Source organism: Colius striatus, chromosome 5, assembly GCF_028858725.1.
Source record: "Colius striatus isolate bColStr4 chromosome 5, bColStr4.1.hap1, whole genome shotgun sequence".
Taxonomy (NCBI): Eukaryota; Metazoa; Chordata; class Aves; order Coliiformes; family Coliidae; genus Colius; species Colius striatus.
Window position 1 is genome coordinate 47068550 of NC_084763.1, and position 19985 is coordinate 47088534.

A 19985-nucleotide genomic window follows, 5' to 3' on the forward strand; every position below is an offset into this window, starting at 1 on the left:
AGCTGCAAATATGTGTTAGGTTAGAAACGCACTGGGGCTCCCTAGTTACACAGACCCAATTTCACTTAAATGCACTGTGTACACACTCTGACAACACAAACCATCACAGATAGGCAGAATTAGATGTTTTCAAGGCCCAGGAGAGGGAGCTGGGTGGCAACTCAGGACTTCAACTGCAAGGACAAGAGTGGCAAATTTGTGCTTGGGGGAAGCTTGAACTCTTTTCCTTGAAGATCCTATTCTCCCACTTCCCTGTGTTTCTGTGCTATATTGCACTTCAGCCCGAGTTCCATGGGAGCACACCTCAAGTCTTAAAATGAGTTGATGGGGTTTTCTCTTCAAATCCTGAGCAATTCTGCATTCAGGAGAACACAGTATATCCAGCAATAGATGCTGAAACTGCTCATATGGACACTTCATGACATGAAAAGTTGAGGGACTCTGCTAAAGCTCCAGTTTTCTTTGTTCCTCATCCCCCCAATCCTCTGAAGCTTTCAGTTTATACTGTCATTTGTAAGAGGTTTATTGTTCAGGTTACAATATGAAGAGGACAGTGTCAAAACCTGCCATCTCGTATCATCAGATCTACCTATTCTTAGCAAGTCAAAGAATCCAGACAAATGCATTCCTCAGAGGGGCAAACAAGAGTTTCAAATGACATTTAAAATAATTGTTTCCTCTACTAGCAACTGCTGTAGAAGTTCCTTATCTAATGCTATTAATAAAAAATGCTCTCACGCACACTCACATACTGGAATTATCATGCAAAACTCAGCTCCAGTCTGAAATCATGAAAGAACATGAATGGAAAAAATTGATGCTGATTTGCAATATGTGTATTTCAGAGAAAATTCACAACTGATGGTTGTCCTGGTTTCTTTTACTAAAGTAAGCTTTAATATTTTTAGAAAAGTTAAAGGGAGAATGTTGCAGCTGGGAATCAGGTATCTAAGCACACAGACCTAGCTAATGCATGGTTTATCTATCTGCATGCTTTAAAGGGCAGAACAACTTTGTTCTGCCACATGCCAGCAAAACAGAGCAGAATATAAAAAGGCCTTTCTGATGTACTGTAATGACAGGCCACCAGAGAGGAACAATGATTTCGTGGGCTAGATTTCTCACGGGTCAGAAACACTGAAGATGTTTTCACTGAGATTCAGAAGCAGATTCATTATTAAATGGGGAAGCAGAAGAATCAGGCCAGTCCTTTGTTCACTGAAGCTCAGTGTCAGGATGACATGACCACGATTCCCCGAGATGAAGTCAAAACTGGCGCTTTATGCTTTGTAGTGTCTATTCCTGTTCAACTGAAGAAACCATTGATCCAAAGACTTAAATCCAGGCAGATCTGGGAGATCACTTTCCCTGACAGTATTCACTATTTTTCCTAGGTTACAAGAACTGTTCATGTAGTTTCTTGGAGGATAGGTTTAGAAGTGGTGCCCTATAAAGCACGGTTAAAGCACATGTTCAAACTGTGGTCCCACTCCCCTGCTAAACATAAGGTGCATCCTTGTTGGTAGTAATAACAAAGTTAAATATTTAATGATAGAAATGCCAGTGCTGACTTGGATATTTAAACCATTCTCACTTCTGTGCAACTCCACTACATAAAGAAGCTGGATGATAATTTTGTTTTCTCACAACTTTGCTAGTGCTCATGCTCAACTACTGCACCTACAATGATGGACTTGGGGTTGGGATGTTTATTTGGGGGGATAGTGTCTGCAATTCCTCTCATCCTTCCACCCTGTGATTTCAAAAGTGTCATGGGCACATACTGAGAGGTGACACAAGCTGAAGACTCTCTTTAGCCTCATCTTTACACAATGTTCTAACTGATGAGGCTCCACAGCATCACAAAATAACTTCCAGTAGCTTTTAACACAAGCTCCTATATATGGAGCTTTTTTGGAAACGTCTACTTCCAAATATATTGATTATATTCTAGTAATTGATAAATTGTGCTAAGTTTTTGCATACACTGGATGACATTTTAAGTCCACAAAATAAACAGACTGTGCTAGACTGTGTACCAACACGAAGACAGTCCTGCAATTCTACTGCATGAGCTTCAAGATTATTTGGTGTATGCATTTTACAGTTGTTTCTGTGTCATTTTGCTCAGTACAACTTGGTCTTCCTTTTAAGATTTATGGCAATACAATAATATCCTGTCCATTCAAAGGGAGACTATTATCCCTCAAACTCCTTGCCAACAACCTGAATGTTATCATGCTACTTAAAGTATCAACAATGCCTTTTGGTATTAACAGCACAGAAGACAAAAATACATTCACCAGTCTTTATCTCCTGGTATATTTTAAAACCACGCACATTTCTTTCTGCTTCATAATCCCCATTTTCTTGACCTCTCCTTTTTCCATAGAAGAATGCTTAGCTTTCTTGAAATACATGAAAGAGAAGTATGTGGTCACAGGATGATCCGTATTGTTTAAATATAAGGCAGCAAGACCATCACAGCTGCCAGTTCCCAAGATAGTTTCCATGGAGAACAATTTGTACTTAGGTCTAAAATAAAGGGGGATGAACACCCAGAGGCAGTGAAGCAAGAAAACATACAGATAAGAGAAGAATTATCTCTAGACTGAAGTGTGCTGTAGAATGTCTTATGTAAAGGAGGTCTAATGTCTGGTTAGTAAAGCCCTCATGTCACACGAGTGTCTTCATCTGTCTTTTGATGCACATTGCACGTGGTGTAAAGGGCATGAAAAAAAAAACCTCTTTTTTTTTTCACAACAAATTACATCAGATCATTCTGGAAGGAGCACAAGAAATAGAGTCTATTTGTACTGCTCTGGCACCTGCCTTTCTTCAGTCTGCCATCCCATTGCTTCTTTCTTTAATGGGAAGAACCTGATGACCCAAGCCCAGGCAACAAGCACAACTTTTTTGGCTAACACCATCAGTCATTTTCAAGCTGTGGTTCTGGGATTCTCTAGTCATTTTTTTGTGGATTCACTTAAGAGGACACAGAAAAGCAGGTTCATACACACTATGAAACAATTTTCAGTACCATAATCTGTGTCTGCTATCACTTTTGGTTTCCTTATGATCAGCAGCTTTTTTTCTGATCCTTTTTCTCCCTTTTTAAAGCATTTTCTCCAAACAGTGGTCGCCACACATCATTTTCTGTCATTACCTTTAGTTTATGCAACTCAAACTTGCATCAGTCCTGTGGTTTCCTCAAGATGCAGCTCAGTTGAAGAGAAAAAGAGAAACAGTAGAAAGACAGTTACTGCACCTTGGGTGTAGATACTAACATTTCTTTTGTCTACATCTAGGTCTCATTCAAGCAGGTATGTTTGTGTTTATATTTGAGCTGTTTTCTCAGAACTGTCAGGGACACCAAGTGGGTACCCCACTGCAGAAGCAGGTAGATGCTTTCACCAACTGTCAATTCAAGTAAAAAACATAATGATATTCTGATTACAGAAATGTGCTCAAAACAGAAGCAAGGAAAGTGATAAAAGCTAGGTCAAGTCCTTATGAAGGCCACACAGAAGCAGAGCGCGATATGAGTCTGCAGGAGATATGCAGCACTTCAGTTACTAGTTTAAACGTGTCATTGGAAAATGCAATGTTTGTTACCAACAAAGGACGACTGTAAATAACGTTTTGCTTCAGTTGTCAAGGCTTTTTTTCTGGTTCTGTCCTTTTGATTCTTCTATCCCTTCCCACATACCGCTATTTTTATATATAGCCAATACTACCAGATATCACACTCATCTGCCACCAATACACAGTCACCCTCTTCTGATGAAGGTTTTGCTGCTTCTGATCTTTAGGTTATATCCATTCTGGCATTAGGAAAGCTAGGAAGCAGAGAAAGATGTGTCAAAAACCAAACTCTGAACAAAGACTTCATGAATATAAGCAGTTCTTCCATCATGTTTTTAGTCTACCCGGTAAACTAATCTACACAAGCTAAGGGAAATTAAGCTATATATTCCACTCTCTCTCTCAAAAAAAAATAAAAACAAACAAAATATGCAAGTATTGAAAAGGATACTGTTACCCTGCTATAGGTCAGGATTTAGTATGTTTTTATCAACAGAAAATGTGTACCATTTGAAAGACTGATGGGGTTTGTGGAAGGCGGAAAAGGTGATTTGACTTTTTTCTTCCTTTCATACTTGATCATGTGATTGCAGTGTTCTCAGTCCCAAAGAGCAGTGGCTCTAAGGATCATTGACCAAAAGTGAGATCTAAATAAACAATGAAATATAAACAAGTCTGCAGATGGAGAGAGAACCAGGGAAACATCTCTGGGCTGCAGAGGGACACATGAATAAAAACCCTCACAAGTTTCCTTTTTCAAATATTTATCCAATTACCAAAGCATAAATGACCAAACGAATTGCCCACTGGCTCAACATACAAAAATAATTCATTAAGACAACAAGGCTTAAAGGGACAGGTTTATTACATCTCCTACACCTCTTCATTTCTGAGCCGGTGACCAAAGCAATAATGAAAACTTTAATCAAGAAAACATTTACAGCAAATTTAGTTTCAGGTTCTGAAATGAAAAACACAACATACTTGTGCTTTTAACTAAAATACTGTTTGGTTCTCCTCCCTTCTCACACCCCGAATGATTCTCTAACCTTGCAATGGCATTTTCTGTACAGTGACGCTTAAAAAACTACACTAAACACAACATAATCCTAAATAATAATCAGTTTTTAATTACATGGTATAGAATACCTTGCAAACAAAAGACAATCAATAAGATTTACTGACAGGTACTGTATTTTTTGGCAACCCTGGAATAAACCAGAACAAAAAGCAAAGAATTACTCTATAACCATGAGGGAAAGAAACATCCACCTAAATGTAGAGGATTTACCATACAGCAAAACTTTAAACTAAAGAAAAAATCCACACTTACAGCAGATTTTTTTTTTTTTAATTCTTAGTGCAAGAAACATAACCAAGTTAATCACAGGATCAGTACTAATTAAGAATATGGAAAATTCTCCTATACAGAGGTAGAGTCCAGTGCACAAGGCTAAAACAATATTCAATAGTCTGAACAAGACTGAGCCAGGTTTTACGGAATCCACTTTTTAAAGTATCAGACTGTATGTACATACATACAATAAATAGACTATACAATCTTTAAAGTAGTTTAATAAACTTCACAAAAATTATAGTAGATGCATTGAGATCTTTACATAATCCAAAGTTCTTATCTCTATCGTTCAGAAATGGACAAAACCAATATTCCTGATACCAAGTTAAATGGAAAATAGTTTAGCAAAGTCTTGATAAATCATAACATTTTACACATCTTAAAGCCTAAATTTATGCTTATAAAGGATGAATTTTAAATGTTCTGAAAATGCTCCTTTTGATTCTGTCTGTAACGAGGTTTCATTTGCATTTGTATTGTTATAAACACTTTCCTTACATTCCATGTTCAAGGGGAAAATGGACACTCACAGTTCCGATTCATTGGCACAACAAGAAGTGATGAAGATTAAATCATTAGATTTAAAGGCCCAAAGGATATCGGGAGAATTTATGGACAAAACCTTCATGTCTAAAACTACACAAATCACATTAGAAAGTTAACAGAAAACTGTTTGGTATTACTCCTTCAGTCCCGTCAGCACCTCTCTGCCCGGAGGCACTCGATGAGCATCGCACTGGAAGTCAGTGGGCATCTCTGGGCCCCTAGGTTTGCTACAAGCCCATAGGGCTTAATAAAACAAATATGGAATCTTTATGGTTTACCACAGTAGTGCATAAATCAGGGACTTGTGTTGTCAGTCATTTCAGTGATAGTCACAAAGAAAAGGTTTCAGGGAACTGAGAGTTTTCAGCTTTATCTTTCTAAACTGTGCAAAAAAAAAACCAAACAGAAAAGAGGGGTTGTGGAGGTGTGTCACCCTAGGGCATTAGAGAGTAAATATGCTTATACTGACAAGTTATTCTCTATAAAATGGTCTTACAAATTCCAAGGGGGCAACAGTCACAGCAAGAGGGAACTAGTAACAACAATAGAAGAGCTGAATAATCAGAGCTGAGAATTGTGTTCACAGTTTGGTTACTTTTAAAGTCTATAAGCACCTATGCTGAAAAACATGAGGGTTTGTACTTTAAGCTTCAAAATCGAATCTACTTGTGACAAATACCTTGTTAAGATTTCCACTCTGCTCTTCTACAGGCCTTCTCACTGGAATGATTTTTTTATTATTTTTCATTTTATACAAACAGACTCACTTTGATTTAAAGTAAACATATAAAAATCGAGAATATTGCTTGCAACAATGGACCTGGAAGTGAAGGAATGAACTAGTCAGGCCATACAAAAAAAAAAGTCCCAACCACACAACAACCTCCCTCAAAATGAATTTTGCTAAACTTCTAATGCTATGAAAATCTGCAAAAAGGATCACAAGATCTGTTGCAAATTTCAGAGATTTGGCCCAAGTCTTATCATCATCATCTGAATACTTTAATAAATGTATCTTTTTGTCAAGGAAAAACAAATGATTCCAAGAACTCAGGAAGGCACATGCACCCAAGTATACTATAAATAAAACACATCATGAAATTACGAAGATCTTCTGATCCCTGTACACGCTTTTGGTTCAGCACTATGGTCAAGTTCTCTCTTTTGAAATACAATAAAAGGCATACAAGAAATATAACATATGCATAATAATTATGAAGAATAATGCTAATAAGACAGCTTACAGAGAAAAGTGCAGTGAAAAAACCCAACACTATTTATTCAGGGGCTTGTGCTACTGTAAATACAGACTTCATATCTGCTGCTGTGCAAGGGGAAGAAATTTATCCTAGGAAGCAGCAATGAGGAACACAAAAGCCAACAAAAAATAAAGAAAAAAAGATATTAAGAGAAACCTTTAAGATGGACCTCTCCTAACTTCATTCCTCTAGTGCACAGTCATCTTGACTACATGGTTTGTTTTCATGCTGACGTTTCTCTTCATGAGTACAGCATATTAGAAAATGGCACAGTTCTGGACTATTTTTCTGCCTCTACTTCATTTTTCGTTTCTTCTTCCAAGCACTTGATTTGCTCTTGCCTCATAAAAAAGGTAAAGCTGTTAGCGAAAGTGAGAAAAAGAAATAGTTGCCCATCTTCTCTCCCGAACACCGATTTTCTCCATTTCTCCTTCCACCGGCTATTTCACTCGTGTGCTACACAATGGGGAGGCACTGTAAAGGCAGCTTGACAGATTCAAAAATAAAAAAATCAAAAGTCTTTTTTCCTTTATCACCCCACCCCCAGCCCACCCCCCAAAAAATGGATGGATGAAACAGTACGTCCATAGGAATATTCCAGTCTCCTCTGTTAGGAGATAATAGCAGGGGACCATCTAACCACAGTCAGATTGTCAGCACTGACTGACCGTTTCTTTGCGGCTTTCCTGAAGTCCTTATATTTATCTTCACACAAGCGGGAAATGGCCTGTAAGACAAAGGAATGAAAAAACCTCAGTTGCACTGACTGTGGCTGCTCAGGTAACAGAAAACGGAACGCAGATTTCTACACGTAAGTAGATTTACAAGTCACTTCACTAAGGAAAACATTTGAAGAGCTTCTCCCTAAATTCTCCCTAAATTCTCCCTAAATTTCTCATTTCATTAAAGCAACAACACATCAACATTGCACTGCACTCCTACAGCTGCTTTTGGAGGGCTCAGTGAGTGTATGCCATTCCTTTCCTTTACAGGCTGGCCATCACAAATCTCACCAAGGTAGCTGAGAACGTTTACCTACTGCTACATGGTAACTCATATATAGCACTTCACTGGTGAAAAATGGTGGAAAATGTGATAAAACCATTACAGAAATTTAAATATATTTGGACAATTTATGAAGAGGATGGCTCTTAATTATTTTATTTCCTAAAAAGTTATGTAGTAATCATATTTTTCTTTACTTATATATGGTCTGGCAGAATACTGGCCCTGCTTTGATTACCCAGCTGATGATTACTTGCCTTTTGGAAGGAGATGGTGATTTCTATGTGATGAGACTATCTTACATGGAGTCAGTGGGAAACATTAACTCAATATTCAGAATAATTTAGTTTGCATTAAAAACACATAGAAATGTTTTAAATCTTTTAAAGGGAGGGACAAACATTATTCCAACATTCCTATTATATTACACTGGGGTTAAGTTTTTACGTTTCTTCTACATTTTTTAACCAAGTTTAAACCAAATAGTTATTATGGACCTCACATGCACAAATATGCTATGCCCTAAAATAGCATGTCTATTAGAGTTCATATGGTTGTGACAGGCTATGGTGAGCATCAGTAGGAATGTTAACTCTGGCAATCAAACACAGAGAAAGCTCACTGCAAGGAGGATTCAAAGTCAAATTAAAAAATAAGATTAACTAAATCTATACCTTTACTTACTCAGGGATACTTTTAAATAGTGTCTTAGGACGTTTAATAAAAACTACTGTATGACAAAATCAGTACAAATGTTTGATTATAAAACAAGGCAATAGAAATAAACAGCCTGACTCCACTGATCATTTTCTTTCTTGATCTTTACACCTATAGTACAGTAAGTTGTAGCAGTGAAGAGTCCTTTAATTGTATAAGTTCTGCAAAGACCAGAGGCAGGTATGACAGAAGAACACAACTCATACATCTGAGAAAAGTTCACCCAACACTTTGGACAAGCCAGTCATAAAACATGATTAAATAAAAAAGACATAAAAAGAAAGCAACACAAAACCTACGACCATCAACAAGAAACCAGTTGCTACTTTGTGGTTGGAAACTGAATTTTCTTTTAAGACCATTTCTGAACAGTTTTTACTTCTGGGTGCACATGAAGTAAACAACAGAATAAAATAATGCAAAGATTCCCGTTGTTTTGTAGGCCATAACTCACTTAAAACTGCCTAATAACATTTAAATTTAGCCACAAACTCAATGGCTCGAGTAAGTTTATGCAATTCAATTGGATTTAAAATCCAATAGATGAAAAGCATTTCATCATGAAATAATGTGCCAAGGCATGGCTTGACAAATAGATGTACTGAGGTAGAGCTCAGCTTCTTTCAGCTGCCAGATCAGGCTATTACCTTTGTCATCAAACAGCCAGAGATGGTAATCATTTCAAAATTGTCTGCTTCACAGGAAAATTTGTGCTCTGGCACTTGGTCAGACAAAATGAAAATTTGCTTGGAAGTGGCACTAAGTATCTGGCATCTCTAGTCTCTGGTGATTAATCATAGAATCATAGAATGGTAGGGGTTGGAAGAGACCTTTAGAGATCTTCTAGTCCAACCCCCCTGCAGAAGCATCATATGGATATGATACATGCTGGCTGCTGTTTAAAGCAATTCGGTATGTAAAGATGACCCTTCATTTGCAAATAGTTTATACAACTAACATTTGAAGACTATTTTCAAGATAGTTAACTTTGGCATAATATATGGGGAAACAAGACAAAAGCAGAAAATTGTAAATATTATTATCTTCCAGTTAAAGCAAAGCTTATAAACACCTCTAATCTAATATTTCTGTTGCTTTTATTGCTAGAAAAAAAGAAATCAATTTTTGACAGTTGCAAGGGTCCAATTCTCATATGAAATTAAAACATTCTTAAAATCAGCAACCCTATTCAATCATGGGAAATTTTGTTGGACATGGTTGTAATATCTGTAACCAGCTAGAGTTAGTTGCTTTATCAAGTTATGATGAGACTTTGTCATTATGAATGAGGCAGGTAAAGAGAAAGAAGGGGGGCAAAAGTCAGTAGTAGTAGGTAGCATAAATTTCAGCTGCATACACACCTTTGAGTGCTGCAACACTCTCAAAAATGGCCAAGCCAGAGAGAATTTAGCAGGGAAAGACAACACTAGGTCTGAGAGGATTATAAATAAAGAAAATGTTTTGGTTTGGGCTTTTTTAAACAATCATTAGAACAACTATAAATTGTTATGATGGGGGTTCTCCTAATTTATGGAGAATGAAAAAAAGAGCAATTAGATTAGTCCTGACAAAACAGCATGAGAAATTTGCTCTCCCTTCACTTCTTGGCTGAGAGGGTTTTGAACATACAAAACGTGTCAATCGCTGTGACACTGAGAAGCTGGAGAGATATAAAGACAAGTAACTTACATATTTTTCACCTCTTTTATGTCTGACCTATGGGAGTGTACCTCCTCAGGGTCAAGAAATTTCAACATGTAGTTCAAAGGGTTTGAACTATGTGCCCAAGCACTATCCTAACAATAAAAAGCTCAGATAACACACGCTCAGTTAAATTGGGTGTGCATTAACAAACGCCCTTACAAAATCTAGCCATGAAACGAGCACAGTGCTAAGATCACAAGCAGAAACAGAGTAGGCATATTTTGTGGACTTAGCCCCCAAAGAGCAGGATCTGAGTCATATTTAGCTCAGTACAAGGGAGAACAGCCACTTGCAAGAGTAGGATATTACAAAATAGTGGATTAAGATGGGATAGTCAACAATCTTCTTGGCAGAAAAATCTCCCATGTTAGAAAATAGTCTTCCAGAGAAGCAAAGGAAGGCCTGACGTTTGACACCATTTAAAGGAAAACATGCCACAACATATGCTGGTTGGAACAAACAACGTTGGCAGGTGGAGACTGGGTGATCTAATGAAAGGTTTTGAACTTGAATGATTCCATAAAATGGGAAAAAATGGAGAGGTCATGAAAATGGTTTCTAGCTATTAGATGGATCGGTAACAAATTCAGGACACTTTAAGCCACAGGTTGACGCAAAGAAAGAAAAAATTACTCTCAATTACTCATTTAAAAGACAAGCTTGCTTCTTAAGTGTCAGCTGTGGGAATATTAAATAAAGAAAAACATTCACTGCAGATGCTCCAGAAAGGGGTGTCATTTTCAAGAAGTACAATAATCTCTTATAACACTTGTAAGATGATGGATCTTGTCCAGCATTTCCATTTGATGAGGAAGGGTATTTACTAGTCTTGTTCTGGGTTGTCTCGTTCATGGACATGTCAACCTCATGATATTCATAGAAATAGCAATGCAGATTCTGCCATGCCAGATCTAATACTCCTGCTTTAGACACAGAAAAATAGTTTGGAAGTGTAAAAGTGGCAAAAATGTGTTATAACCATTTCTCTGTGCAAGACCTCTCGTGGTCTCAAATGTCAGTAAATAAGTTGTTTTAAATCTTAGGGCTGAGTAAGGTCCTCTCAGTTTACCAGACATCGCAAATTCTTCCACTGCATACATACATTCACTATGAGTCTGCTGTCTTTCATCACAGACTGCAGCATTTCTCTCGGTGTTAAAAATATCACAGTCTGTGTGGTACTACATCTACTCCACTTGACAATCCAGGCAACTGTTTTAAAACCAGAGAATTCTGGGCTGAACAGCACAGGAGAGATGTAGGAAAATGCTGCAAACGCACGTTGATAACTTTTGGCAAGCTAAAAGCTGTGCTCAAGGAACTATGCTATAAATTATGCTGTCAACTAGTTTCAAGGGCACACTAATGACAAGTAAGTACTATAAGGGAACAAGGTAGTCCCCATCATGTTTCCTTCCTTCTGGCCACAGAACAGAGGCAAGGAGCTTGTAGACCAAGTTGGTTTCTCAGCAGATACTCTTCCTCTTCCTCAAAGATGTCACCTTTTGCCAGCAGGGTTACTTTACAGCCAACTCCTGCTAGCAGCAACAATGCATCCTCAACATGGGAAAAATTTTAACAATATAGATTTATTGCTATAATAGTCTATTATTTCTTTCTAAGTATGCCTTCTCTTCAGTCAGTACAGAAGAACCAGCAGTGTTCTGTGGGTATTTACAGTCATTTCTATTTTCATTTCTTCTGAGGCTGTTCCCATTGTTACCTCCACTTGTAACCCATTGTTAACACATTGTGTGTCACAGACTGACAGTGTTCAGAAATACCATGCACTAAATCATCTTCAAAAAGTACTTCACTCAATTTTGATGTATGTAATTGCAGTTCTTACGAAGAGGTATCATCTTGTAACTTAGTAAACTACTTCTCATTTAAGATCACAATCCAATGAATTTTCTCTTTCAAAAATTCTCCTCAATAGACACAAAATCCAATGAAAATTCACATCACACTCCATACACAGAATTAAGTTATATTCTTACTGGAACTATGTGTGAAATTTAGAAAGAATATTTAGGAAGAAGCAGACACACAGTTTTAGTGAAATCTGCTTTGATTCTTTCTCCGTCACTTTCTGTTCCCATTAGAGTCACAAACAAGTCAATTAACCTGCCCACATACCGTTTCCCCCCACAAAAACATGTGTAGTACTGCCTGTCTGTTTTACAGGAGCACTAGGAGTTTCAGAATATGTAAAGCTCACTCTAACCCACAGGCAAACAACTTCCAGTGTAAAGATGTTGCATAATTAAAGACGTGAAACATTAAAAGCAGTTAGATGCTAACAACAACATTCAAAATGAGTAACAGAATGTATATACACCTGGGCAATGCCCTTATTTGAAAAACTTCATATTGGAAAGTTCAGGAAAAATAGATTCAGATTTGCAAAGTGCACATAACTGACTGATGATTTTAAATTTCTCCTGTCTCTGTAGGAATTCACAGTGCCCTACATTTCATATAGTGTACACCTGACACAGTGCTTTCTGCATATGGTATATTCAGGTCTCATAAGCATTCATGATTTATTCACTGAAGGCACGTGCTCATTTCTGTTTTGCCATTACTAAGAAAAACACTACAGGAGATAAAAGAATAGGATCCATGTGATGTGGAAGAGCAGTAGTTAATAAACACATGGAACACTTATTTTCAGTAGTACTTGTTAATATTCAGTTTTAAGAAATTAAATGAACATTCAAAACCAGACCATGAACACTCATTGTAAAACTTGTCTGTACTTTCACAAGGCAAATTCAGACAACTGGAACTGAAAAAGAAATGAAAAGCAAGACAAGGTATGAGGCAAATTGGGCCAAAAAGCTGTCCCCATGTCCATAAAAACCCATTTCAACATCTCATGGGAATATCTGGAACAGATGGGAGAAACAACATAAAAATTCCAAATCCCCCTATACATATTTCAACTCTGAGCAATCTAAAAATAAAATGTCTTACCTCAAGTTTATATGCCCTGTCCCTGCTGAGGGGCTCCAAGGGAAAACTCAGGTTATTCGCTTCTGCCAGGGAACGCAAATCAAAATAATACTTGGCGTAAACACTGGAAGGAACATTAATATTGAACTGCAACAGCTCAAGAAACTGGCGTTCCAGCTCATTCCTGCAGAAAGAGGATAAATGTGAAAACATATTTCACACTGTGCACTCTGAATGTAATTTACTTCAGATTGCAAATGACATAAAGCAAGTTAATTTCTTATTCTTGCCAAATGCAACTATCCTGGCCTAAGATTTGACCTCGACTACCAAGTTTTATCGGCATACGTAGACCAACAAGGAACATGAAAGATGCTGCACTTCGCAGCTGCTACTGCAGTGCCAGTCAAATCCAGACACAAAATTTTGCTAGCACAAGGGCACCTTTACCAGTTTAGCTCATACGATGTGGGAAACAAAAGCAATCAGAAGAAAAAATATGCTTGTCGTTTCTGCGGTACGTCCACTAGGTGGATCTGCACACACAGCTATGCAAACACAAAATGCTGATATGCCCTCAATTTGTCACACATCGCTCAGAAATGCTGCAAATTACTCTAACACCTAAATTACTGAAGAACTTATTTACTTTCTTCAGCCTTTCACAATCTATCATTTAGAGCTAGTCTGAATTTTTCACCTTACTGACTAATGTTTACGAACAGAACGAAGCAATTTTCCTGTAGGACATGCAACCAAAATACACAGCAGTGATCATTAATTTTTCAGTAACTAAATCAGAAGTGTTTGGCAAAATAGCTAATAGGAACCAAGGCCCTACTGAAGCTCTCAGCCTGTGAAAACTTTGGTATAACAATACATTATTACCAACATCGGTACATTAAAATATATGTTAAAAAATAAACAAATCAACAAAATAAAGGACTGGAAATTTTCATAAATTGCATTGTAACTAGACATCCTACCTAACAGGACATATGCACCTTGAATACTATGCTCAGTTTTGGGCCCTTGACTACAAGAAGGACATTGAGATGCTGGCGCGTGTCCAGAGATTGGCAAGGGAGCTGGTAAGGGTCTGGAGCACAAGTCTGATGAGAAGTGGCTGAGGTTGTTTATTCTGCAGAAGAGGAGGCTGAGGGGAGACAGGATCATTCCCAACAACTACCTGAAAAGAGGTTGTAGAGGGGTAGGAGTTGGTCTCTTCTCCAAGTAGTAAGTGAAAGGACAAGAGGAAATGGCCTTAAGTTGCACCAGGGAAGGTTTAGACTGGAGACATGGATTATGATGGGCTCGTCAGTGTGAGGTTAGTGGTTGGACCTTATCTGAAGGGTCTTTTCTAACCAAACAATTCTATGATTCTGTGATATGACATATTCAAAACAAGGATTTCAAGATTTGAGAAATACAAACATGAATGAGTGCCAAAAGCTGTACATTTGCCAAAGAGTACAAGGATTGCACAGCTGTGTTACCAGTAGGTAGTGACTGGCTATGATAAACTGCAGTCAAATGGTAACTTAAGAATGTGCAGGCAGTTGTCAATAGAATAGGAAAGATCTAAGGATAAAATGTACTGATACAGTAATTTTTCAATACCAAATGACTTTTCTTCTCATCCTTTACCCTTACACCATTTTGATGTCATAATCAGTGTGCTTCCTTCATTCTCTCTGCCAAAAATCTATGTTTACATAACGATAAATATTAATTAACTTTAAAATATCTCAAAGCTGAATATGGACTCTTTGGCACGAATTCACACTGTTGAAGACTGTAGCTTTTAAAAAAATCCAAATTAAAAAATTTACACTTTAAGACATGTATCAATAAATACAGAAAATGATCTTCAAATGTCCTTTTGTACTGCCAAGATTTTACTTTCTGCAAGTTAAGCCTAAACATCTATGTTAATGGTTAATACAAAGTCTGTTTTAATGGAGAAAGACACTGGCTGTACCTTTTTTGAAGAGCATCTCCAAATTTTAAAAACAAACATATCACCTCAGATTCTTATTATCTCCTGTCTCCCAGATTTGAAAGTCAGATCAGCAGACTAACTACAGCCGAGAAAGGACAAAAACCCCAGATAGTTATTATTTGAACTAATATAATTTAACTAACACACCACACTCTTCTTTCCCCGTACATCTACATTATACTGCTTTAGCATATGCTTTCCTGTGGCCACTCCTCAAATACATACAGAAATTCAAGGTAACATTACATTCTTGACTATAGATGCATACTGCATTTCAGTCCTCCTACGTCCTCTGTTAGCTTTTAGACACAGTTCAATGTACTGCTGTTGACTTACAAAACACTGAAAGGTCTGCATCATGTTTTCCTAGATACACTTATGCGGAACAATTCACAGCAGCTGAAGAGTTTTTCTGCCTCACTAACAGAAACAGCAAAAGTCCCTGTCTTGCACAGAGCTAGAAACTTCAAAATTGTAACAGTGTATCATCTCAATTACATGAAAAATAAGAAAGAAAAAAAATTGGCAGCAAGAATATAAATAACAGGTCAATAACCACCAGAATCTTTGCTGGAGAATTCACAAGACCCGTGAGCCAGATCACCAGAGCCTAGGCTCCCCAAAGGCCTCTGGTTTTGCAGCTTGAGAAGCCTAAAATCTTTAAGAAAAAGTTAAGAAGCTAAAACCTTTGAGGGCAAGGTCTCATCACAGTTTGGCTTAAGGAATATGCAGTGAAGAAAGAAGGCTGATGATGGTGTTACATAGCTCAAGTGCAACTTCTAAGAGTAGCACTGTCACACGTGTTTGTCAAACACAATAACCGCTTTTGTTTCCTTTCACATCACCACTATGCCTCATCACCTGCCTTGAAAAAAACCCCTGAGAATCAGCAATTTCAAAACTCATATTTATAACCATTCCTGATTACTACCGTCATACAGCATAGCCAAACCTTTTAGTCTAACTCATGTTGTTCAGCACTCTACCTCAGCTCATGCCCCAGCTTTGGAAATACTTTAAAAGCTCCCAAATTTGCCTTGGAGGAGGAGTGAATAGAGGAAGGCCCTCACTGCCGTTGAATACCCAAGAGCATGAGAATAGGATCACAGGAAAAGTAGCTTACCCAAATCATTCAGGAAACACACTCAAAACAGTCAAGGAAGCATTATCAAATTCTGCATGGAATAATATTGCACACACAAATGTGAAGAGCCTGATTTTATCTTCTTGTTCTCCCTACTCCCCCTTATTTTTCAGAAGTCTCATTATGTCTGGGTTATGTCAGAAAAGAAATATCAACCATCCTTACAGCAGCATACATATTTTACAGCAGATACTGAAATGGCATTTTGGGTATTTCATACCTTTATTTTGAAACAATAGTTTCCTCTGAAACTAATGAAAGTACTCACAACATACAGCAATGCAAGCTTTGTGGTTTCCATTTCGACACAAGGAAAAAAAAAATCTGTCTTACTGCAAATTTCTTGTTAACACAAGATTTAGAGATAATTTTTCTAATACTTGAGCAATGACAACTACTTCCAATTTATAAGTCTTATCTAACTGTACGAGTATGCTTAATTTAAAGCAATCAGCTGACTCCTAACATTCATCCTTTCCCTCATAGATCATTTTTAGACCACCTATAAATCTGACAAACAATGAACTATTAAACTAAATTAGGGCTGCTTTAGCAAAAACACTTGGCCTTTGACTGCTTTGAGATTGTAAACTGAGATTCAAAAAACATTCTGGCTATATAAACATTTCTTCTCATCTACTTCCCTCCTCCCAGAGTTACCCACAACAAATTCTTTTCAGTGGCTGTGATCATGACACCAGTGAGTTAAAGCAGAGCCAAGTCTATATGCTTCTCATTACGGATACTTAGCTCTGCTTAAAAGAGGTCTGAAACACACAGATACAGTACTAAAAAAAATCTTTTTATTAGTTAAAGGGATCTGCTGGTAGACTGATGAAAGGAGATGCAGTTGCCTGTCGAGGCATCCAGCCATCACCCACCACCATCCCAGCACCAGTTCCAACCGTGGCCCTTGCACATATACAGCCACCCTGGTATGTGCGCGTGGTACAGGACTCGGCCCTTAACTTATGGATGACACCAACCCCAGGCACTCCAGCCACTACATGTAATACCTGTCAATCAACCAACTAATACAAGCCCTAGACTATTCATTTTAGTATTTGTAAACATTGAGACCTTAATTACATTTATTCTTATTACAGTTCTTTCACTGTTGTTACATATGCACTTCTTAGGAATGCTGCCACAAAAAAAAAGGAAAAATGGAAAACTCAATTTGCAAGATAAAATACTAAGTTTTTTACATCTTGGAAACAAATTCAGCAGGATACAGGGGAAAAACCACAAACAACAAAACCCCATAAACACTAATATTGAATAACAGCAATAAATAAGTAGTTTATCAGCTAACTGTTATTAGGATCACAATTTGTTGCCTGGCTTACACATTGGTTGTTTGTATAGGGAACTAGCATGACAGTAAATGTTGCTGAAATGAATACATACAAGATCATTGGATGTGGGGCTTTTTGTGAAGGCATGCAGTTAAATATTCTGCAAGTCTGTCTTTATTGCTGTGCATGAGCATTTAGTGGTGAAATAAACCAGAAAAAAATAATTCATGTCTTCTATGTAAGCAACCATGAAGCAGACCTCGTGCTGTCTCTCAGCATCCACCATGTTTAGATACAATGCAGATATACAAATTTCATATAATTTATGAGAGAACTTCCTGTCCTACTCATACACACAAATCTTGGCATTCACTGGCAAAGATAAATATACTGCACTCACATGTCTTCCACCGTGATATCTTTCAGGATCTGGCAGTAATCCACGTTCCACACTGCCTGGTCATCCCAAACTTTGGATGCTAGGAGAATTGCACCCAGCACAATTCGCTTCCAGTTTGCTGGACAAATATCTATCTCTGCATAAGTTAAAAGTCTTTCAAGATATACCTGTGGAAACACATTAAAATCAAGACTTAAGTAGAATGAACAAGAAAACTATTTTCCAATTACAGTAATTTTAAGTCAGGTATCTTCTCCCAAGAAGAATCTTTTATCAAAGCTGTGGGTTTAAGTACATACATTTATGGCAAGCTCAAGACTGGATGTGATAAATTCATATTTTAGTTGGCCTTTGCCTTCTGATCATATTACCAGAAACAAAACTGTTATTTTTCTATCTGTAACTGTTGGTAATAACACGTTCAGCCACACGTTGGAATGAATTCAAATAATGGTTTAAATAAATTATAGTATCAATAAATAAAATGCTAATTAGTAATGAGGAAGGCAAGGGTATGACACCAATAGTAGTTCCTAGCCACCACACAACTTAAATAGTTTAAATTCCAAATAGTTGGAATTTACAATCAGTCATCAGCATCAGGTCATGCCAGGCTCTTCTGATGAGCTATGTGAAGAGGTTCTATAGGCACCTATAGGATGGATGGTACCACAGTAACAGCAAGCTGAACAAAGAGGAAAAGTATATGCTAAGAAGGCAATTCCTAACAGTTTTCTCCAGATCAATAAGCTCTAAAGATAAGTAACCAATCCTGTTGGATTTCAAAGAACTGAAAAACTCATGAACTATAGTTTGGCCCAATCTGCCCAAAGTCATCAACACAGGATAGCATCAACCCGAGCTGATGTAACCCAGACCCCATCCAAGCAGGTGGTGGGTGCTATTTACAAAGACTACAAGATCATAGAATCATAGAATGGTAGGGGTCAGAAGGGACCTTTAGAGATCATCTAGTCCAACTACCCTGCAGAAGCAAGTCCATCTAGATCAGGTCACACAGGAATGTGTCCAGGCAGGTCTTGAAAACTTCCAAGGAAGGAGACTCCACATCCTCCCTGAGCAGCCTGTTCCACTGCTCCGTCACCCTCACAGTGAAATAGTTTTTTCTTATGTTTAAATGGAACTTTCTGTGTTCCAGCTTCATCCCATTACCCCTTGTCCTGTTGCTAGATACCATCAAAAATCATATACATACATCTGATGAAACAAGGGACCCTGGCAGGACTTTCCAAACACTTACTAAAAAGCTGCAGGGAGGAAGGGGGTGTGCAGTTAAGACCCTCTGTTTCTAAACACAGAGCTAGGTTGTTCCCTAGGAACTGATGCTCCAGCCAGAGAACTAAGGGTGAATATGCGACAGATCTATGGGAGTGAGCAAGCCAACATGCCATGTGAATAGCTAACTGCTGTCAATGACAGCAGCTCAATTATATCACTAATTAGAGATTTATAAACAAAATCTGTTCTATTAAATACCTGTTGTGGGTGATCTGTATGCCTCCCTATGGTATCCTCTGTAAGGGCAGGGAAATTGCAACAATTATAAATACCTACTACGGAGGTGAACAAAACTGAACACTTCTGAAATCCACAATTTGTAACCACTTCATATACCAGCCAAGATAACACATACTAAATCTCCTGCAACTTGACTAAGTTAATGTTAGTTAACACCTAATCAAAAATATTCAACACATGTTGGTAAGGATTTGAGAGGAAAGAGGAGACATGGGAGGGAAAACTTTAAAACCCAGAACAGCTCACTTGCAATCTCCCTTAAGGATGCACACTCATACAAGCACAGAGAACCTTCAGTGCTTCTGGAAAGGCTGAGCACTAGTAGAAAATATTACATACTTTAAAATAATAATTAATATATTTTGAAGCTTGTGTATTTTTACAAGACACCAATAACACTGAGCCTGATTACATCCTTCATATAATTTTGCTCATGAATTTTTACAATTATGACATGTACAAGTAATTAGA

At 37.6% G+C, this 19985-nt stretch overlaps 1 protein-coding gene across 2 annotated transcripts in view; it reads right to left on the bottom strand.

The window, feature by feature from the left end:
* Positions 1-7316: 7316 nt before the first annotated feature.
* Positions 7317-19985, bottom strand: part of CCNY (cyclin Y) — a 119735-nt gene continuing 107066 nt past the window's right edge. For both annotated transcript variants that reach the window (XM_061997188.1, XM_061997189.1), the window contains 3 exons: positions 17976-18142; positions 13153-13315; positions 7317-7474 (listed from right to left, as the gene is read on the bottom strand). In XM_061997188.1, the coding sequence (XP_061853172.1) occupies positions 7358-7474; positions 13153-13315; positions 17976-18142 (447 nt within the window). In that variant the 3' untranslated portion in view covers positions 7317-7357. The remainder of the gene's footprint in view (positions 7475-13152; positions 13316-17975; positions 18143-19985) is intronic.